General features: G+C 41.2%; 1 protein-coding gene across 2 annotated transcripts in view; it reads right to left on the minus strand.

Annotated features, from left to right (window-relative positions):
- b4galt2 (UDP-Gal:betaGlcNAc beta 1,4- galactosyltransferase, polypeptide 2) overlaps positions 1-23,109 on the minus strand; it is a 196,328-nt gene that overhangs the window by 21,658 nt on the left and 151,561 nt on the right. For both annotated transcript variants that reach the window (XM_079569848.1, XM_079569847.1), the window contains 2 exons: positions 21,591-21,778; positions 17,802-17,924 (listed from right to left, as the gene is read on the minus strand). In XM_079569848.1, coding sequence (XP_079425974.1) covers positions 17,802-17,924; positions 21,591-21,778 — 311 coding nt within the window. The remainder of the gene's footprint in view (positions 1-17,801; positions 17,925-21,590; positions 21,779-23,109) is intronic.

Genomic DNA, 23,109 nt, shown 5'->3' on the forward strand with positions numbered 1-23,109 from the left:
TAATTTGTAAAACAGCTTTTTCATTATTTCTGTCGTAAGGGGGAGAAAAAAAAAAGGAAGTGCCTGACTCGTCCGCGCTGCTTGAAAACAAACGCACCCCCTGAGCGTCTGCACAGATGTCATGTTTCCTCCGAAAGCTGTGAAGCTCTTTCTAACCTACTCTGGACACCCGTTCTTTTTTCTTACCTAACGATAATGTGGCGAAGATTTTGGCTACGAGAGGACAGACTTTATTTAGAGGCCACTCGCCAGAAGTTGGAATTTCTCTCCGGGATTCGGCGACTGACCTTCGCCAGAATCAAAGTGGATTAACTTTTATAACCAACACGAGTCCCATAATGTAAACACCTGATGATGGAGTGGCCAGGACAGAGCGGTGAGTCAATCAAAACGCGTGTTAGCTTGTGTGTTAGCCATTTACGAAGCTGTGTTGTAGATGTCAACTCCTTATAACTGCATCGTGAAATAACTTAACTTATTGCTGTGATATTTATATTTATACTATGATAAAGTTGTATGAGCGGACAGAGGGGGCAGAGTTAACTGAATCCAAGCGCTTTGTCTTCCGGGTTGGAAGAATACCTCCAGAAAATACTTTACTTTGGGATGGCTAAATAGCATGATACAGATCCTTTAAAAAAAAATTGCAACTTGCTACGACACCTGCAGTTGCGCTTATGGCCTCCAGGGGCAAGAGCTGCTTTAATCATCCAGGATTTTTATCGATCATCGACTGACAAGTTCGCAGTTGCTGTTCTTGTACCGTCACAGTAAAGTTTCACTTCCTAGAGAAGAATTGGATGTCAGAAACGCATTGGGAAAGTTATGAAGCCGTGACTTTGGACCACAAGGAATAACTTTTAAAACTTCACTTGCTCCCACTTTCATTGTTTGTGAACAGAATAATCGAGTAAGGCCTATAAAGACGGCAGCATGTATCCCCTGGCAATTCTTTATTTTCTTATTCACATACAAATTGGATGGGGCTCTGCTGCGGTATCGGAAAAAAGTTATAAAACCGATTTGGAATTGGAGCAGTACCGCTCCCGCCTACCAATGTAAGAATTTGACAATAAAACCCCAATTTTCAAATTAATTGCCTCCACTCTAGTCTATAATGGCTTTATACGGGACAAGCGTAAGATTTACAACAAGACCTTCCACGGTGAATCTCCCAAAGCACAGCTCTTGATTGGCTGTTAAAAACTTTGAAGCGATTTTAATAATGGGCATATGGCCTGGCTCTAAAGCTCTACTGGGAAGAGCCACCACGGGCATTTTTATATCACCGTTTCGGACATTTTAAGTGACAAGGGCAGATATTCTGTGCGGCCGTTTAACAGAAACTGGTAAAACGAGACGGCTCAATGCAGATCAAGCTGTTACTGTAGTTATTAGCAGGAGAACTCTCGCTTAAGTGGGAACTCAATGGGAAATCAGTGGGAACGCTCTTCAGTTTAACTAGATTTCTTATTCTGGGGTAAATGTAATATGAATCAACTATATGGCCACAGAGAAGATGGACCATAGACATATTATTAGTAGACCGTCATTCCTCTCCCCATTTACATTAATAACACAATTCGAGAGGGAATCCAGTCTCCTCCTACAGAGCGAGAGCATGTTCCAAAAAAGGACATAAAGGTGGGAAGCAACCACAAGCCTTCTCAGTTCTCCAGACCTTGTCAATCAAAGGAAACTGTATTTTTAGAAACAATAAAAGTCTTTGGAGCAATGCTTTTAACCTCTTAACCTTCACATGAAACAAGCACATTTTCTCCAGTTTGGCTTCTTCTAAAAGTTTAAGCGCCAAAATAGCGCTGAAAACGAGATGTAAACGAGGATGAAAACGCAACAAAAATGTCACAAAAAAGCTACAAAAAATGCTACAAAAGCATGGCAAAAAAAGTGACAAAAACGCAATAAAACAGTTACAAAAGCGCGGCAAAGACATCGCAAAAAAGTGACAAAAATGTGACAAAAAAAGAGACAAACACACAATAGAACAGTCTCAAAAAACACAACTAGAACATGGCAAAAACAACAGAAAAAAATGCTACAAAAACATAACAAAAATGTGACAACATAGGTGCCAGACCTACTGCTAAAAAAGTATTATTGACTAAAGTCGGTACTTAGCGTCGGGTTAGCGTAGCTGCTCCGCCGTTAGCATTTATCTCCGCTAAACTGGAAGTACCGATTTTAGTAAATAATACTTTTTTAGCAGTAGGTGCGGCATTTTTGGCTCATGGGCCTGATAAATAAGTATGTTCAGTCACTCCCCGTTGAGTTTCGGAAATATTGATTGTTGTATTAAAGAGTTTTTTGCAGTTTCTCACACATCTATCTACGACGCCGGAAGTAGAGCTGTGACGTCACCACTTAGGTAGGTAACCCAAAGATTGTTTTGTTTTTGCATGAGAATTGTATAACTTTGTACTTGTAATACATTCTCTTACATAGATATGTCTAAAAACACAAAAAGGGACGAGTTCAGGGGCAAATGCGTCTCGCCTTATAATTCTTAATATAAACGCACTAAAACTAATGATCTATCCTTATACTGACTTGTGGCGGGAGTGTGTGTGAGTTCGATGTCACATGATTCCAGAAACGATCCCCATGCAGACAGAGCTGTTCCCGCAGATATTAGCCGAATAAAACTCTTACATAAATGGACTCAGAGCTGGGGGGAATTCATTACAGAGTGCAGTCCGGCACCTTGGCACCACGTCCATTTGAGAAACCTCACTTTGGACTGTCCCGCGCCTCTCGCCTTAAAATATCTGCCCTCTTCTATCATCGACCGCGAAAAGTCTAAGTCGATGCCCCGCGGCGATGGATTTCTGCGTGCAATGCAGACGCACATACATAAACGCTGCCATAAACCAACAGGGCAGCGGGAAATGTGGCCGGATTAATCAGAAGTTAGTCGAGCTCTCCTCGCCGGTTCTCCCACCAGTGCAGTTAATTGCATTAGAGAGCAATGGAGTGCAGGAGATTTGGGAGCTAAGACCAATGTCCCGCCCGAGCTCTTACACTGAGCTAAAATGAGATTGCACAATGGTGGACTGGAGGGGATTAAAAATATTGATTTCTTCCAAATTATAGCTTTTTAATGATACACTCATATGGCCTTAAAGTGGATATCAAGGATAAATGAAGCTAAATAACACTGGACAAAAAGCCCTAAAATCCGGGAAGATATAATAAGATCCTAGCTCACGGATCTGTCAGATATCCGGAAATATCCTGGAAAATCCGGGAGGATCTGATCTGTCACAGATCCTGACATATGCATATAATTATCTTTCCGGATCTGAGAATTTAAAATGTCAGTATTTTTTTATTTGGCAATATTTCATTAAACGATCTTTACGTATGTACGGGTTGTGTTTTGGAGATATTTAGACAATATAAAGCCCCACTTTATGAGCTTGTTAATGTTACTGTACAGATCAAGTGGTGCATCTCTCCGGATCTGTGAGATATGACTATCCGCGACAAATCCGGAAAAATATCCATTCTGGATTCTCGCAGGTTCAATCTTGGTACATTTTCAATCATATTTGTAGATATGAGGGTGACATGGCCTAAAACTTTAAACAGGAGTTGGGTGGTGGGGTGGAGGAGGGGGCACATGCACGCGCACTGTCTACTGTGCCATTGAGACCTTGACGCGCGTCACAAGTTTCTTCTACTAAAAGAAGCGAATATTGATCCTTGCATTGGCAATGGCGTCTAAAGTTGAAAATACACTCAAAATTACGACTATGCTTCAACATACCGGAAAATAACTACATTCAACCGAAAAATAAGAACCAATCAGGGAGCTAGATTATTTTGAAATAGTTGTGGCGCGAAAGCCGATTGGCTCGTGCACCTGTTGTGGGCGGGAGGAACAGAGACGGGCGCTCGCGCTGTACAGTCTGTGTTGCGGCCAGAGCGGGGAGCGGTGCGAGCTCCGGAGACACGGAGAGAGAAAAAGTTCTTCCTAATGTACGTTTTCTTCGGACTTGGACCCAGCAGAGTGAAATGGACACAACATCGACTAAGCCTCGGGTGGGAGAAGTCGAAGCAAACCAAAAACCAAAACTGGATCCTTGGGACTAGAACTCCGCGCCGAGAACCGTTAGATAGCTAGCATGCTAAGTTAGCATACTTGTGCTAATGGCTAGCTTTATCTAACGACCGATGTCTGGCATTTACGTAAGTATTTTACTTCACGGAGGATATTGGCACTGTGTCGCTAGCAATCAGACAAAACACTCACATTATTTTCTACTGTCCCTAGGTTACAAAATACAAGTCTAATAAATGAGCTAAAGATAAGCCAACCGTTTTTTTTGGTCATAGTTAAAATTAGTTTGCCACTTAATTGTGCTGCATAGCCTTCTATTTTAATAAATTGGACTGAGTCATGTCATTTACAAAACAACATGATAATATTAATAATGCATTTAGTCCTAGACATTAATGCCTTGCACCAAAAATTTTAATATTTACACTGTTTGGCGCTGTTTTATTTTTAAAGCTTAAAAGACTAAACTTTAAGTGTGTGTCTCTGAGACAGACTGTGTGTGTCAAGCCAGCACAAACCTGGTAAAAATAAGTATTACTCATTATTTTCTTACCTTATTTGCTAAGTGCCAAAAATATTGCACTTTCTTGCTGCATTCAATCTCGTTTGCATCTTGTAATCATTTACTGTTATGCTTTTACTATTAATAATGTCTATATTTGCTTTGCCACAAAAGTTTTGGATGGATCTGAATGCTGTCCACACATGGATGAGGACCAGGGTGGATGTCGATATGAGGCAAGTAAAAAAAATGAAAAAGAAAACTAAAGGGTTGTTATATACTGTATCAGCCTGTTTTGTTTTATGTGTTTAGATCCATTCGGACAGGTGCGCACTGTCATTGTGTCGTTGGGCAAAACACTTCCCCACCTTGCCTCCAGTGTCTGCATACACAGGTGTATGAGTGTGAATGGGCGAGTGATTCCTTGAGGTAAAGCGCTTTTAGTGCTTCAAAAGTAGGTAGAAAGGCGCTCTGTAAATGTGACCATTTAGGACAGTAAGTTCAATCATATTTTTGTCATACTGTTTTAAATCAGCCTTTCTGGAAGTTTGTAAGGCCGTGCATTGGGAGGGAAAAATATTAATGTCCCAACAGATGTTTGGATCATCTGCCTTTAGTTTTTTATCTTGTTTGTTGTGTTTTTAGAATGTAATGATTATTCTTATTTACAGGCCATGCCACTTTGACAATGCCTGTTCGAGCCAGGTGTCAGAGGCTGAGCAGCTTGGGCGGGATTGTACCACGATGGAAGACCATGCGGAAATATCGGGCAGCTTGAGTAAGTTGGCGGTGGTGGTGAGAGGGTACGTTGGCAATAATTGGAAGCTTGTGTCCCTTACGTAGGGCTTTGGGTGTGTTCTGTGAAAAGTGCTGTACAGAAATTATTTCCTTTCCCCCTATGCAAAATACTATTTATCTGTCTAATGAGCCTCAACTTCACCATATTTGTCTTTTAACAGGGTACTGGCAGACAGGAAGTGGTGTGCAGGGAAGAAGAGATGACACCACTGCAGTTGAGGGAGAAGAGCCAGACATAGGTTATTTTCAACACTTTTTACAAAGTAATGTGTTGTTTACCATATATAGTACATATACATCCTTTTCTCATGAAAGATTAGCAGTATTTTGAACACATGTGGCAGGCTGCAAGCACTGGAAATGTGTTGGATGAGAATACTGAAAGTTAATGTTAAATGTTCTAATTTAAACTAAAGACATCACTTAGTTATGATCTTGGTGCCATTTCACACCCTCCATTATGAACACACATTATCCTCAAGTGAAGTCGTGTTACATCCATCCATTTTGAAATATTTATTGTACTAATCTTCGATAGGAAAATAACCAGAGTGGAAAACCAGCGGCTGATGTGTCGCTTGTGTGCACAGAGCCTCTTGGATGCTCTGTTGGCTTCTTCTCAACAGTGGCTCACACAGCCAGAAAGGCCACATTGAACCTGGAGAAGAGGAAGACCACAATCTGAGGCCCACCAATAAGGTTAGTACAGGAAAGCCTCTCCTACACTGTGGTTTTACATACTAGGTTGGCCAAATGAAACTCAGTTTTGTCACCTGCAGTGCTGCACATGAACAGTGAGGAGCTGCAGATGAGGACACTGGAGACACAGAGGGAGGACCGAGCTGGAGAAATGGACAGCGCAGAGCCAACGTGACTTTCTCTGTGAACCACAGCCTGGTGAAGAAACCTTTGTGTGAGTTGTGAACTGTTTGCTAGGAGATTAGATTTGATTCTTTACCTTTTGTTAAAGCCTTGTTTCTGCATATCTACTCATTCAGACATGGGGGCAAAAACATTGAATCAGATTTCCAAGATAAACACTTAGATTTGTCTCCATTAATACTAGGTTTGACCTACAGTCTGTGTTCATCTAACTGCTTATTTTATCATTCGCTTCCTTCAAGATACTTTTTTTTTTTAAGCACTCCTTAGTGACATTGCCTTGCTTTTTTTTTTCAGGAACATGCAACCCTTATGAGCACAATAGAGCATATTTCAAGGCCATCTTCATGCCAAGACAAACAGGTAAGCTAAACGCATTTCAAATTAAGTGAGCAAACAAAAGCTATCCTTACATGCATGTAGGGCTTTGTGCAAAAAGTATTTGATGCTGATTTACTGTATATAAACAAAACATATTTATGTATTTTTATTTTTTTCTTGAAGCACCTGAATCCTGTGAAAGTGGAGGCCACTGGCTGATGGGGCTCCTCTGCTTGCTGTTTTTCTGAAGAGGACAAAGAGACACCCAGCCTCACAACTGTGTAATGTAATGAAACAGTCGGACAAGGCGGACTGTCCAACCTGTGTGGTCATGATGTTGCGACTTCTCTCACAGAACACAGTTACCTTTTTAATAAGCTCTGGCGATGGATACAATTTATCAGCTATTGATCATAGCTTTATTTTTATTTTGCCTTGGCGAATGAAAAAATATTTGTCCCACGCGTCGCATAGGGCTGCACAGTTAATTGTTTTCAAATCAAATTGGAAATGACTGCAATTCTTAGGTAATTCCAAACTAAATCTGTCCTCATGTTCTGAAATGCATGTGTGAAGTTTTTACTCTAGTGATTATGCTCTTATGTGTAAAATGTGACGTCAAAGTGAGTCTCAACTTAATCTTGAATCTTAAAAATTGATGATTACAACACAAGTCTAAAAGAATGTTATTGATATTAATATACAATTGTGCCGCCCTAATCGAGAGCCATTACTAACCCATTGATGTGGTGTTTTTGCCTTGTCAATTTAATCGGGTTGCATTGTCTGTCCTGGTTTATGTTAGTACTAGTTGTGTACTGTTTCAAGTCTTGGTTCAGTTCAGGTTTAGTCCTGGTACAGTTTAAGATTAAGGCGCTTTATTTGTCATTATACATCAACTATACAACGATAAGTGTCCTTGGCATTTGACCCATCCTTTGACGCTGCTGGGACAACCCGCCAGGAGCAGTGAGTGATGGCAGGACCGCCCCCAGGGACCAATCTCCAAAAGTGGATCCAAGTCTGGCTAGAGGATTTGCCTATTGTACATGTTTTTACCTGTCATTAGTCCAAGATTAAATCTAGTTTAGTTGTGGCACTTCCACACTGCTTCAAGTCATATCCCTTCTCTCCAAACAGGACAGCTTGAAAGGTTATTGGAAATAAATGTGTTTTTATTGTTCATATGTGAAAAGATTAATTGATTATCTGATTTCAGTTTGGAGAGAGAACTGCTTTGCAGACAAGTGTATTATGTAAAAGCAACCTTTTTTTATTTTTCAATATGTTTTGAATGTTTGACATTTACAAAATGTGACATGGTTAATAAATTAGAGATTCCTGAAATATGGTATCTTCACTTAAATATACTGTAAGATGCACAGGCATTTTGATATATCTGAAATATGCAGTAAGTATTCCAACTTTTTCAAACGAGATTTTATGTGAGATCACAGACGGGACCTGTGAAGCATTTGGGTTCAGGATATTTTGGTGCACCAAAGGAATAAAAATCCGGAGATTTCCAAAAAAATATACAAATAATATGCAAGGGGATCCGAAATGGATCTATCGGAGATTCGGTTTCCGTATATTTTCCGGATACAAGAGGGATTATATCCGTCGATCTTTAGAAGATACAGAAAATATGCGGGGAGATCCGTGATGAATCTTTTGAGAATACGGGATCCGGATATCCGTATATGTCAAGGATAAATATCCGGAATTCGGATATTCCCGGATACAAAAGTGGTCCCGATCCGGGAAGATCTGAACTTTGCATACCTCGAAGATACGGCTTGCATATCTTCGGATATTCTCCGGATCTTTGACAAATACGGACATATACTGGCTTCCGGATATCTCCGTATATTTCAGGGATAAATATCCGGAGTTCGGATATTCCCGGATACAAAAGTGGTCCCGATCCGGGAAGATCCGAATTTGCATACGTCGAAGATACGGTTTGCATATCTCCGGATATTCTCCGGATCTTTGACAAATACGGACATATACTGGGTTAAATCTTCCCGGATTTTAGGTCTTTTTGTCCAGTGTAACATTCGAATACCTCAACATGAACATTTTACAAAACGAGACATAATGTCTATGTATGGATAACACAGTAATGACTGAGACAAGGGCAGGGCTGGTCAGGATTTTGCCTGAAGCTCGCTCTGCAGGATCATTGGGAGTGACTCTGTTTTACCCAATGGTGAGGGATGTGCTTCTCTATGGTCCTCAGGGGAGATGACATTGCTGTAATACCAACCCCCTGGGTTAGGGTTAGGGTTTCTAAAAATCACTATGACCCATGTGACAATGCTGGGGTAGGTGAAATATTTTTAACTACGCTGTTTTTTGTACAGCAGCCCTAAAAGTGGAAGAATTTTCGGTGCATCGACCTCCCCAGAAGCTGTCAATCAAGCTCTGGAGCTTTGTGGAGGCTCCACCCGCCCTACGAGAGCCGGGCTTCCCACCTTTTTGCCCTTAAGGAACAAGCTACGTTGGAGGAGATTCAGTGGCCATGTATATTTCACAGATACTCAGGACCATTACAATGAATGGGGCTGAATAGAACACCGGCTATCTCTAATTATTAAATCTATGGTTTTACATGAATGCAGCTATAGTCACCTGGACGACTGAGAGATCATTACACGAACACTTAGTTAAGCCGACACTTCAATGCTTTCCTCGCAAATGACTCTCTAATTTCAAGTCCCTCCAGGAATTCACTTTGAGGGGATCACAACTATTAACACAAAATCAAGAAAACTCAGTGAAATCAGTGCGTCATCGCAGCTTTCCCGCAACCATTCCAATAATCTGCCATTTATTTACCTCTGCACAATAAAAGCGAGTTTCTGATCAGTTAAATCCATTTTCCTTGTTATATTTACGCGTAGGAAGTGATGTCAGCGGCTAGTTTCGTTTCTCTGCTCCTGGATCTTTATTTGACAGATAAACGCTGCATTCCATTCCGAAAACCTACCAGAAATCTGCAAAAAACTGAAATAAAATTGATTCTAAAGCCTCATAAGAGACATTGGGATGGAAAGCGAAGGCACCAAGCTAACCACTCATGCAGCTGCTGGGGCCTGCGGACTGACCCACAGGAGCTCCGCAGAGGCTCCTGAGGGTCAGTGCTCCGGGGCGGGGCTGACTCAGTCTCCTGACACTGTTCTGTTCCGAGGCAGGAGGACATCCAATAATTTTTTATCTTAATTAGTTTTTTTTCTGGTTAAATAAAGGTTTGAATGAAAGAATGAATCAATGCATGATCTTTTTACTTCAGTCAGAGCTAATTTGCAGTAGATCGCACTCTTTACGTTTCCCACAGCCAAGTGCCAAAGACGTGCACCATATATACGTGATTAAATGGGAAAACGGGGAAAATGCAGCACATTTACACATCACTTATAGTTTACATCACTTTCTGAGACAATTGAGGCTTTGGTCATGTGACCAGCTGCTGTGAAACAGGCTGTGGCTCAGTGGTTCGAAGCAATCTGCCTCATAAAGATTGATACAAGCTCCGGAGCTCAGTTATTTTTACCAATCACCTCAAATACTGAGAATTATAGAAGTTCCTCCAGCCAACGCTCACTCACAACACCTCACTGCTGCTACTGATAAAAGTACTTTTACATCATTTACAAGTTGCACTCAGCCTTTATTAAACAGCTTGTCTGTTTCCCATCTTGGTGAACACACATTTGCAGACCCTATCAGCGCCATAATGAATGTTTACCCACAGTGACATCACCAGTTTATCACATAAAACAAAGAGAAGCTGCGCTCGCCTTCACGCTTCGTCAACACTTCAGTAACACTCGCATCAGACAGATATGAGACGAGACAGGAGCAATCTCCTTTCCATGAAAGAGAACTTTAAAATAATGGAAGCAAATAAATTATAATTCCTCTCGACCTTCCTCATTCTCACTACTTCACTCTATGCTCACCTCAGTTGCCTCCAATCTATTGTATATGCTCCTGTTGTGTGGAAATATTAAAGCTGCAATATCCATTTCCTCACATTTCCACATCGTGAAAGTTAGAGGCAGTTGAGCGTAAACTATTAACCGCAGCCCCAAAATGGTGTCTAGCTTCCGCACATCCCAATTCTTCACAAGGATAAATTGTCTGCACTTTATTAGATGGCGAGGCGAACTGGATTACCACAGAAACACATTGTGCTGATTTGGATTCTTGCTTCCACGTTACCAAAGAAAATGTTCCAGCAGAATAAAGTGAAGGTCCCGTTAGTGCCATCTCAGTCTCCTGACCTCAACATCATTGAACCACTGTGGGGAGAGCTCAAACGTGCAGTTCATGCCAAACAGCCCGGGACTTTTACAGGAACTGGAGGCTTTTGGCCAAGAAGAATGGGCCGTTTTACCTCATCCACAACTACCACAAAAGACTCACTGTCACTGATGTTAAAGAGGGCAATACTCCGTATATTTATTTTTTATCAGGGTCATTTTGACACTTTCTTTTTTCATTAGGATTTAAAAATAGCAAACTCTGCTCTTTGACCATAAATGGTTCACATAATCACTAAATCACAAAAAAAAAAAAAAACCATTGAGCACGATTGTATTTGGCTGGAACATCACTTCATATAAGCATGGGCCTAAAAAGGAGCCTGTATTGTTGCACTAAATAAAAAAATATATATACTTTTGGTTGGCATGCTTTAGATTTTTGTTTGGTCTGTAGTCTTTAATTAACAAGTGCTTCAAACAAGCCACTCGGCCACCAGGCAGTGCATGATTTCCCTTGTACTTGATAACATGAAGTTTACTTAAGCCTATCTCTAAAGCACTCTGTCCAATATTAAAAGACATTCAAAATATCAAAAAGACAGAGGCATCTCATTGTCCAGCTCAAAAACAAAAAAATGTGATGGACAGATAAAGGAATAGCGTGTCCTGAATGCCCCTGTCCCGCTGAACCGCACATGTCCCGTTCAAAGGCAGCTGAGTTCACAGGTTTGACCCGGACTTCTGTGGGCAGCCGATAAGTCCGTCAGCTCAGAGACGCGTCCAAGTGTCCCCACCTCCACTTTGAACTTGCATCTGCCTGACTCATCCTTTACGATTTCTCACAAACTTCAACGAAAATCAGCAGGGAAAATAAAAGTGCACATTATCCTATAATTCAACATTCATAACTCAACTTAAAATGTCAAAAAAATAGCATTTGTGATATTTATGTATACAAAAGAGTCTTGTTTGCAGTGGATATTGTTTTTCCGAAATCAATTTTTATTTATGATTAATATACAGTAGTAACCTGACAGATAATCACTTTCCTCCTAGTAATCGTAACGCTGAGCTGACTACTAACTGGTTTACACCATTCCCCACATCTTTATCTAGGCTTGGAACCATAATGCCAGCTCTGTCTCACGTTAAAATGTCGTTTTGGAGTTTATAATGGTGTAGAAACTATAAGCTAAACGAAAAAGGAAGGTGTTTTCTCAAGGACAAGCGGGTCAAACATCTGCTCAGAAAGTCTGCATTCTTCATAGCGAGTTTAGATGCACTTAATTCTTTCTAAAAGTGGATCTATACTTCCCAGCTCCCACTTTCACTTCAGCTTCCCCTCTAGCAGTGTTCTCTTTTCTCCTGTCGCGCTGTCGCAGTTCATGGCAGGCGCCAGTTCTGAACCAGGACCCCCACAGTCCCCCGGGAAGCTGTCTGTCCCGAGTACTGACTGACAGAGAATTGCCCAGGCCTCCAAAAAGAAAAAGAAAAAAAATAAATAAAAATGGACACATGCCACCTCCCCAAACCCACTCTCTCCCTTCCTGCTGCTGAGTAGGGTAAGTGAGGCAGGAAAAGGCTTTGCTGTGAGCGTGTGTGAACATGCAGCAGAAGCCCCAGGCAAAGACTGTACCTGTCCCGGGGGTGCGCGCTGACAGACGCCCCCCCCAAGCACAGCATCAGCCCGTTCAGCTCGACCCTATGAAGCTGCGAAGTAGCTTGAGCAGAGCCAAGGGCAACATGTGAGAAACTGCAGCAGACTTGACTTTATATATAACTACAGAGGGTAACCAAATTGGGTGCAACTAAATGATTTCCTTTAAATATAGAAACATATTCATAAGACTGACATATGACCTGCTAAATCAGAATATGTTTGTAGAGGTCAAACTGCAGGGTTATCTGGTTTTGAACATACAGAGACCCCATACAAAGAGCAGTAGTTTTGTTGTTTGCAGGTCTGTGATTTGCTACTCTATTCAAATACAATACAAAAACACATGGACACATCATATCACAGTACGTACCGCCTCACAAAATATTTGACCTTGTAAGTTGGACACTTGGACAAATCCAGGTATAAAAGGATATTTCAGGATTTTTGACATAGGGCCTCATTTCCTTATCCAGAGTGTTGTTTATTTTGTAATTCATGCAGTCCTCATATTTGAAGAGCTTAGTGGCGCTAGGCTAGTGCATGTCTATGGTATCAGCTAGCCTGCATTAAAAACTGTCTGACCCGCTCCACAGTGCACCTGAGGTAAATCACTTATACCGCCAGACTAACCATATAAATGTCTGATAGAATCATTTTTTAATATCTGACCTTGTATCACATGAATTACCGCATTATGAGGGACTATTTTCTTGCAGATCACTCCGCCGCTGCGTAGCTTATACAACCACGAAGATGATGCAGCTCAAATATAAATGCAAAACAGTTATTCTATTAACACAGACATTTATATGGTTAGTCTGGCGTTATAAGTGATTTGCCTCAGGTGCACTGTGGAGTGGAAATATTAAATTTTAAAGGCACAAGTAACTAGAAAAGATTTGGTCACATGTTTTACAATCCATCAATCAATCAATCAACATAAGGTGGCAATGTACAGATCGAAAACATTAAAGGAACAGGCCACCATTTTTCCATACTGAGATAAGTTCTTACCTGAACTTAGACGAGTTGATGCGTACCTGTCTGGTCTTTGTGCATGTGCTCAGTCACGCAAAAAGACAAAAGATGTTGTTGCATTTGGCTTCTCCCAGCATACTCCTATAGCTCCAAACGGGGGTGAAGTTGGAAGCTACCACGCTCTTCCCCGGGCACGCACAAAGACCAGATAGGTACGCATCAACTCGTCTAAGCTCAGGTAAGAGCGCTTTAACGGCTCGCTGCTGTGTCACTGCTGTGTCAAGACCAATGAAGGAAAATCAAAAATGCATCTTGAGCTACACTTACAGGGCTCTGCTTCTACGGACCACCACTCTGTCACATACTTTAAAACATCCCCATTTAATGACACAGTTCAAGCTCCGTGCTTCACATTTCATGGCAGCTACAACTGATAGCGTGATGTATAGGGAATATCTTAAAGGGGGATCTCGAACATCTAATGGGCTGGCGCTCCTATCACGCCGCACGAGTTGAACTTTAGCTGTCATTCTTCGGACATATAATTGTAGCCACACTCGCGGATCCCTTTTATCGCATCGCGCCGGGCTCCAGCAAACAATGGTAATCTCCTTCCCTGCCGCAGCGACTGACACAGGCCGCTCAGAAGCAGCAATTTCTCAAAGGGCTCCACTTTTTACGGCTTTTTTTTCTTCTTATAAAGGCATTACTGAGAGCAGAGAGAGATAAGCTTCATTGAGCAGAATGACAGTGCAATGCAGGGACAGCACACGTTGGATAATGTAGGCAGGAGGGGCATTCTGCCCAGCAGTGAGCATGCAGAGGCTGAGGTTGGGATTATATCAACAAACATAAATAACTGGCCTGACTTTTCACATTCCTTATTAAAACAGTAACATTATTTTGTACTTCAGATGTTGTTACCCATGTAAAGACTCATCGAAAAGAGGAACAGTGTGCTATAAGATAACACTGTACAGCTAAGACGAATGTTTACTAATAGGACCAGACCGATCTTTGGAGCTTTGGAGGTCGATACCTAGCCTGGCTAACACCAGACTAAAATCACAAGTGATATTTAGTCTGGGGACCACCAATTCATTTTCTCGTAGGAGAGGTGTGGTTTACGATCGTCCATACTCGTTTATTGGGCGATACGAAAAAAAAAAAAAAAAAAGTCTCATGCGTCTGCACGTAGCCACAGCCAATCATATCATCGTATGAGATGACGTATGACGTACCCGCTGTAAACTTTTGAGCTAAATTATTTAGAACAAGGTCTAAAGCTTGATCAAAAAATACCATCGTGTCTGCTGCTGTCATGTTGGATCCGTAAATAAACTTTTTTTTTAATTATCCGTAAATAAACTACAAACTTCCATATATCGAATAGCGCGTCATCGTCTTGCCGTCCCTCCTCGCTCTGTGATTGGTTCCCAAATCCACCGGAGATTTGGCCATGGTCCCCAGGCTGTTGTGCAGTTCGAAATAATTCGAGCGCACACAGCAGCCTGGTGTTAGCCAGGTTAGTCGATACCAGTAACTGCATTAAAAGAGTTGGTTGTAAATGTTTATAACTAATACATCAGCCGATAGGATTTGTAATTTTACTTAAAACAGAACTAAGTAACTTGTTTACCTTAATAAATCCTTTCCGTAGTCCCTCTGGGGGTAATACAAGTGTTAATGGGATGATTGGGGGGTCTTTCATCTCCCACTGGTGGCCAGAAAACTACGCTTTCGACTTTCCCTGCACTGGCCCAGATGCCCAATACACACTAATGGAATCACGAAGAAGAAGCTAACAGGCTAACGGGCAAAGCTAACTGGGCTAGCGCCACTTTAGCAGTATTTACAGCCAAGTCTGAGTGAAAAAAATATCTCCGTTGTGTAATTGGGTGGTGGCACAATGTACAATATCCCTCACCATTTCCATTTACAGTGAGTAAGGTTTTAAGATTTCCCCAATCAAACGGCAATCATGTTTTAAATCAGTGGCTCTAAACTGGTATGGCATCGAGACCCACAGTCACCCCGGGATGATAAGCCGCAACCCGACTCTAAAAATATTGTCTTTTTTAGTGCTTAATTTGAAGGTAAACTCAAAACAGAGCAGCGAGAGTCTAATGTTATTTCAAACGTAGCCAAGAAAATAGCACAGGTGCGACAACACAAGAAACAGCTGGAGTGGAGAATAATAAAAGCAATTAACAAGGCATTCAAGCAAACTGTGCTTTTAACAAGTCAGTCTCCTTACTTCTTCTGCTCTGTACAGTCTGATGTGGATGAATGATCACACTTATATACGCCACACTCAGGCCGCCGGTTCACCTGCTAATTAAACATGCTAAGGGCCATCAGACGGCAGGGAGAATGGCAAATTAAAGCAATGATTCAAAGCTCTTTGGCAGTCTTAAATCACCTCAGTCTCTCTATCATGAGTGTGTTCGTCTTATTTCACACACGTTCTTGATAATGGCATTTGTGAACTTGAGCCAGTCGTTTAAGACCGACTAAAGAGGTTTATAAGGTTAATTTATGTATAAGTTTCCGCTTTATTACAACAATAATAATGAAGCGCTTCAGTGAGATGAGTGGTTTGATTTGACCTTGTCTTAGTAATGTGAATTTTGACATAGTATATTATGATGTACACTCCGTCTACGTTAGGTGTTCCCAAACTTTTTGGAGTCATGTAATCCCTGAGGCTTTGGGTGACCAGTCATGTGCACCCTGCTAAAACGCTGTTAGTGAATGGCACTCATCTAATAAAAAATCTACCTCATCTATTATTAAAATCAACTAAAATTAATTATGTAGGCCAACTTCAATACAAAATTACACATATATATATATACAGTATATTTTAAAATGAAGTATATACATATTTTAAAACAAGGCTTTTAGTGTAAAGATAAGTGTTTCACTTTTGGGTTTGGAGCTAGACTCTGCTTTACATGAGCGTCAATGTCAAACTGCCAGATCTGAATGCGCTGGTTTTAATTTTTGTTGCCGTTAAGATAATTTATACACAGGACATTACAAGCTCCCCTCCTGGAACCGCCACCTTAACATGGTGGAGGGGTTTGATCCTGGGAGCTCTGTTGTCTGGGGCTTCGTGTCCCTGGTAGGGTCTCCCATGGCAAACCGGTCCCAGGTGACGGGTCAGACAAAGAGCGGTTCAGAAGCCCCTTATGAGAGACCAACAGGCCCGCTTTATCGTGAGGCCGTCCTCCTGTGGACCCACCACCTGCAGGAGGAGCCATAAGGGGCTGGTGTAGTGTGATTTGGGCAGCTCCGGTTGCCCCCATGACCCAGCAACGGACAAGTGGAAGAAGATGGATGGATGGACATTACAAGCTTTGCACTTGTACCGGCACATCAACTTAACTAACTTAAATGTGACAGATACAAAGCCCCGTCCTCCCTGTGAGGAGGGGAACGCCACGGTCACAGACGCTTCCCCTTGCTCCTTAGATCAGAAAGAACTGCAAGCTTGTGTTGCAAATCGAAGTCCCCAATTTGTCTGACGGCCCGTGCGCTGGCTCCTCTCTTTTTCGACAGATAGAAAGACATTACGACGCGATCAAACTTTGGTGCTGCTCGTGTGAAAGGCACAGCCATGTCGTTGCGAGGCCTGTACATTGACCAAAACTGGGCTCTTGAGGTTCAGTTCCAGAGTGGATGGCATTTCGATCCAGAACAAGCAATGCCTCCCTTTGCTCTCTGTATTTAATTAAAATGTGTAACTCCTGGATAACCCTCTCCTTCAGTATTTCTTTTTCTATGGGGTTGGTATGTCACTGCCCGATTCCTTGGTGCGTGTAGTGTTCAATATAGACAATGCGGTTCTGCAGCAGGGGCTTTATACGAGTGGTCAACTGTGTCAGGGGAAAATGTCGTTTCAACAAAAAATGGTGCAGAGATGTACAGAACAGTAGCTCGAGGCTGCTGAGTAGAAGAATGTCACCACGGAAATAAAAAGGACCACAACTCAGTACATGGAGAAAAATATGACAACACATTGTGGGACTGAATATTTACTACCAATACTTCAGAAAATACAGCCATACAGCGTAAGATTTCACACAATACATAAGACATAATTAAAACAATACAATACAAGCCTTGATTTTATCATGGCTGTTTTTCTACTTCCTACTACCACTACTTCATATTATAAAGGTGTGCCACAGGGCTCCACACTCAGCCCACAGCATTTCTATACGTAACTACTATAAGAATGGTGTTTTAAATTGACAAAGGCCTCAAAACGAGCTGCAGAGGAAAATAATGACAAGTTACCTGTTGTAGATGTCGTCGTCTTCTCCTCCCCAGCCCCAGTATTCATTCGGAAAACCGTTGATTTTCAGAAACTGCTTTTTACTGAGTCCCGACACTCCTCCGAAGTAACCAGCGTATGGTAGCCTGCGGGCGACACAACAGTGAAGGTTAAAGGCATGTGGGGAAACATTAAACATACAACCTTTTAATATCACTCTGACAAAGATAAAGCGCAAGAAGTCAGCAGCGCCATGCCCAGCTGAGCTCTCCCTCTGCTGCCCCCTATTGTGTACATGCTGTATTTAGTGCTAAATGTTGTCTTTTTGCACCAAGGGCTTAAGGGTTACGTCATTTCGATTCACTTCATGGGCCTTCATGTGGTAGAATTGGCAATGAGATGAAATAACAGAATAAAGCAGGATTGAGAAAAGGCAAAGAGCAAAACTGTTTGAATGAGTGAATGGGAGCAGCATTTTATTGTGAATATAACACAATCTTCTCCACGTTTCCACTTTGACAGACAACGTTTTCTTTTTTATATATTATATGTGTCATGACAGAGACATCTACAGTACACAGTGCCTCGTATAGGATTTTCTTCTCTCTATAGTATGAACTGGGGCAGCCTTTCGCTGGAGGGCCATGACAAGAGCCGTAGGTCTGACTACAGGCAAAGTATGTGAGAAAACATGTCACCACAATCCTGCCACAGTGTTCTGTATGACAGGGACATGGCTGAGGGAAAAACAGAGGAGCAGCAACAACAACACAGCAACAACACGGCAAGTGAATTGATGCAGGAATAATATTACATTTAGAAAAGACTTAGAGGAAATTCAACCAGGGAAATTACTTCTGCAGCTCTTTTGCACGATAAAGCAAAGTTTAGCATGAAGAAGCAACGGTAAGGTGAGCAATTGAAAAGAAATCCAACATAAGCCGCCATAAGACAAACAGTACACGTAATGCTGTATTGTATACAGGTTATGAAATGATGGAAAGGCAAGTTTATTTGTTGAGAACATTTTGTACACAAGGCAATACAAAGTGCATAAACATAAGCTTCCCTCTCCCTTGGCACAGCAGCATTTTTGCCTTTTACAACAAACTTCTGTGTTCCACATTGTTTTACAAGACGCTTCTGTTCATCTTTGCCGTGTTTTTGTAAGGTTCAGCGGATTTTTATTTACAGCAGAGAATCCTTACTGGCCGTGAAGGAAACAACTGTTTTAAAAAGTAAACAAACAGCTAGCTGATGATCCAAAGGTCTTTGAGTGGCATTTGAGACCTCCCCAGTCGTCTGTCCATTTTTCCACCAAGTAATATCATGAAGGATGTCAAGCTGTCTGATTGTCTGCATACCTTATGTACAGTCAATAACCAATGCGTACATATAATTAGCACCTCAATTTCTTTTTTTTGTGCCACTCCAAAGCCCATATATGACCCTTAGCCATTTGTGCAGAGAATATACTGTATTCCACAAAGCTGCTAAAATGGAGTGTGCAAATGAGGATTCACATTTGGACACCACTAAAAATACCCTACTCAGAAAATTGTGCACTCTAGTAATTGGTAGTGCGGCCTGACAGAAGCCATTGTCCAGCAGTCAGCCATTTGCCAAATACTTAAGCATCAAGTGTATTACTACAACATAATGCCGTGTAATATAATCTAATAAAGCGCGCAAGCCCCGGACAGATAATTTAATCTACGTCATGTTTTTGAAATCAGCGTGAATGAGATTACAAGGTGACCCCGGTTTTCTCGGTGCACTGTTCGAAGTGCAGCAAGGTGCTAAGGTAATGGAAAAGATCTTAATTTGACCCGACTTTTACTGCCAACAGCTTCAACAATTCATCACTGAAGTCTGAGTGCATTTAATAAGAGTGGATCCTAAAATAACAGTATGGTTGAAGGTTACCGACTTTGCCACTTGAGACTTTCTTTGACATTTTCATTCGCCTGCTGTCTTTAGAGGCCACTGTCTGTGTGAAAATGACCCATGAAGTCAGACCGAGAAACTTATCTTGGGCAGAGATTCAAGTCAAAAGTGAGTTTTAATAGAATATCCTGGAGATCTCTGGTTTACAAATAAGTGAGCCGATCCTCAATTTTGTGCTTGCTAGATACTACATTTTTAACATCCAAGTTTAGTTTAACTCAAGGTGAGACACTGCAGGGATTTTTCTCCTCCTGACGTTCGGGTTTCAGAGTCGATTTGTTCTAAATCTAGCAAGCAAGCTTTCACCTGCAAACAAGGTCAAGAATCTTTAAACCTGTCGAAATCAATAAGTTGAAGAAGGAGTGATTCAGCATGTTCAATGCAATGAAATAGATATGGTTAAAATACTGCTACAGAAAGAGAAATGTGCAAGCAAAGGTGTTATTTTCAATGTCACGGATCTGTGCTGCAAAATATAAATAGATAAAAGTTAAATTAAGTTAGATTTTGCCTTTTGTCTCAAATGCCAATTTAAATCTGTTGCAGAAATTACAATAAAAATAATGTTTTTAGTTGTTTTTAGACTTTAACAGTGAGTCGAATAATCAAAATGTGCATCAGACAAACCACAATAGTCAGTTTCTGCTCACACAAAGACAATAAAACTGCTTTACTGATTAAATGCTAAGAACTGGCAATAGCAGATAACCAGGTGTAATGTGATGTTGCCAAACAGCATTAGCTTATTGAACAATCTGTCGATGAAGTGTGAGGTCTCAGGTCCAGGATAACTCTTATAGGACGACAACAGTGGATGAGGAGGTTACTTCTACTGCTCATGTTTGGTTCATAAATTAATGATAGATCGGCTTTTAGATAATTGAGGAAAATGGCAGTGTTTTTGTACAGTACACAGAGTAATACAAGTGACGGCTATATTTTGTACCGCACTTTAATGTGCTATACATCATCTTTATTTCTGTGCAATGTTATATCAATGCTCCACTGCAAGTTCATTAACCTAACTAATTCTGTAAAGTGCTTTTATTATTCTATCAAACTTAAATAAAAAATATACAATGTTTTGTAAATAAATCAAGTAATGAAACACATTAGCTAAAGCCACACCGTGTAGAATTTTACTCAATAAATAAAATTGAAAGGGACTATACAGAGTTTAAAAATGTTAAAATGATGTCACTCATAAAGTTGTTCGGGTCCGAATTGCCGTCATGCACCAGCTTAATATAGAAGGTGCAGTTACACGTAAGACCTGAGGTGGCAGTAGTGAGCTTAAAATGGCCAACTTATATCTAGCCCCTTTAAATTCTGCACAAGCATTTATTTTATGACAGATATTTTCATAATTGAAAAGTACCTCATAAATGTACAAACAAACATGAGCCTTTGCTGTGAGCGGCTCAGCTCTCCTTAGACATGACGGTAACTTTACCGGGAGTGGGTACGTCTCCAGCTCGTCTCCATGGAGATGTGACTTAAGTCAGCAGAATTTAAGATTTAAACAGGCTAGGAGGCAATGTCCTCATCCAAATCCATTCTTTGATTACCCACTGCAATAACACCATTTTCTGTGTCGAGCTGGTCATTGGGAGCATGTCTTGTGTGGCAACAGAAAAGTAGCAGTGTGCCTTTAAGCATTATTGTGTCCAAAAATAAAAGACCAAAACATTTTTGAAAACACAAAAGAGAGGATTTAATTCTTGGGACAAACTGGGGGATGATTACAGTAAAAATGATTTGAAACCTTCTTTAAAATGGTGCCCACATTTTATTCATTTGCTTCAATTTGCTCCAAGTACAATGATACTAATACAAAATGTCTCATCGTATCTTAGCGTCCCTACCTGAATCCGAACTTGTCCATGGCGATGGCGAAGTGGCGCGGCTGGTCGTAGCAGTGGTACAGATTGCGGTCGTCCATCGGGATCAGGTCCACGTCGCTGAAGATGAAGCAGTCGTACTCCGCGTCCTTCAGAGTCTCTGTGTAGCCCACATTCAGCAGCTTGGCACGGTTAAAAGTGTCTTCTCCCAACTGGAACGACAAAACACAAGGATGATTACCGACTTTGATCACATTATGTAAACCAGCCAATAACTGGAAACTGCAAACAACAAACCATGAAGCAGTGTCTTCTTCTAAGTATTTGCCGTAAATGTGGTGGCAAAAGGGGTCACAGCGGTCAAAACGTAACGAGTAAAGATAATTTAGACTTAATAACAGAATAAAAAAAAAACATAGCAAATGTATCATGGCCTACAGCAACTACAAGCAATGAACCAATCAGAAAAGCAGGGTCTGTCCAACAGACTCTGTTGACATGACTAATTGTAAAAATCACAGAGAAAGATTTTCTGTGTCCTCTTTGATGTGTTTAGTCCTCAGAGTGAAGCAGATCTTCAGTAAATCCTGCTGTAGCTCGACAGACAGAGCTGCTAAGTCTGTGGCACATTTGCGGGTTATATCACATAAACGTGCATCTCTGGGGCCGTGTTTTAACTGTTATCTTCTTGAGCAATGATTACGAGTACATAAATGCCACTGTCAATCAGCTGTCTTTCATTTTCATCCTGTGTAGAGATATTGTTACATGTTGTATTACTGCAATTCTACTTCGGTATTCAAAATGGCAGTCGGAACTATGCGTGATGTTAGTCTATCACTCATATACAGTATTTTTGCTAATTTTTTTCTATTTTTGACACATCAACTCTGAGGACAAAATGTTCCTTAACATACCAAACCACCAGCAGGTGCCAATATAACTGGCACAAAGAGAAATGTGTATCCACTTAACCTGTCATTTGCCATAATGTCACACATAATATGGTCCTCTCTCTAAATCCTGATATTCTTACATTAAATTCAACTTTCCATTGTGTTCAACGGCTTGGGAAGGAATGCAGCGCCGCTCCTGCAGAACGTGATAGTGCCGAGCTCAGCTTAACCTCACAAATGAATGCATTCAGACTGTGCCGCAGCAGAAGATAGTTGAGTTAATATATATGTCCCTCATAAATCCAGTCGAAGAACTACAGAAGTAAGCAGAGCCCCATGCAGACTTCCACAGCTTGGCTCCTGACCGGTATAAGAAGCAGCAGCTATAGCAGCGAGGTCAGTGTGCAAAGACTAGTGAGAAATCTGACACTTTTCTGACGCATGTTGACAGCTCGTCTACCTTCAAGATTCATCGCATTTATTTTACTCTTTCTGACAGGTGCAGAGGCAGAGAGAGAGAGACTGTTTTGACATGTGGAAATGAGATTCAAACTGTTATTCTGTCAGCTGGGATACATTTATTAGCTCAATACGAGCGACTTCACAACGGGAACTCGCAAAGCCTCTTTCCGACTCGAGAGCACACA

This window comes from Gobius niger (assembly GCF_951799975.1).
Source record: "Gobius niger genome assembly, chromosome: 13".
NCBI classification, from domain to species: domain Eukaryota; kingdom Metazoa; phylum Chordata; class Actinopteri; order Gobiiformes; family Gobiidae; genus Gobius; species Gobius niger.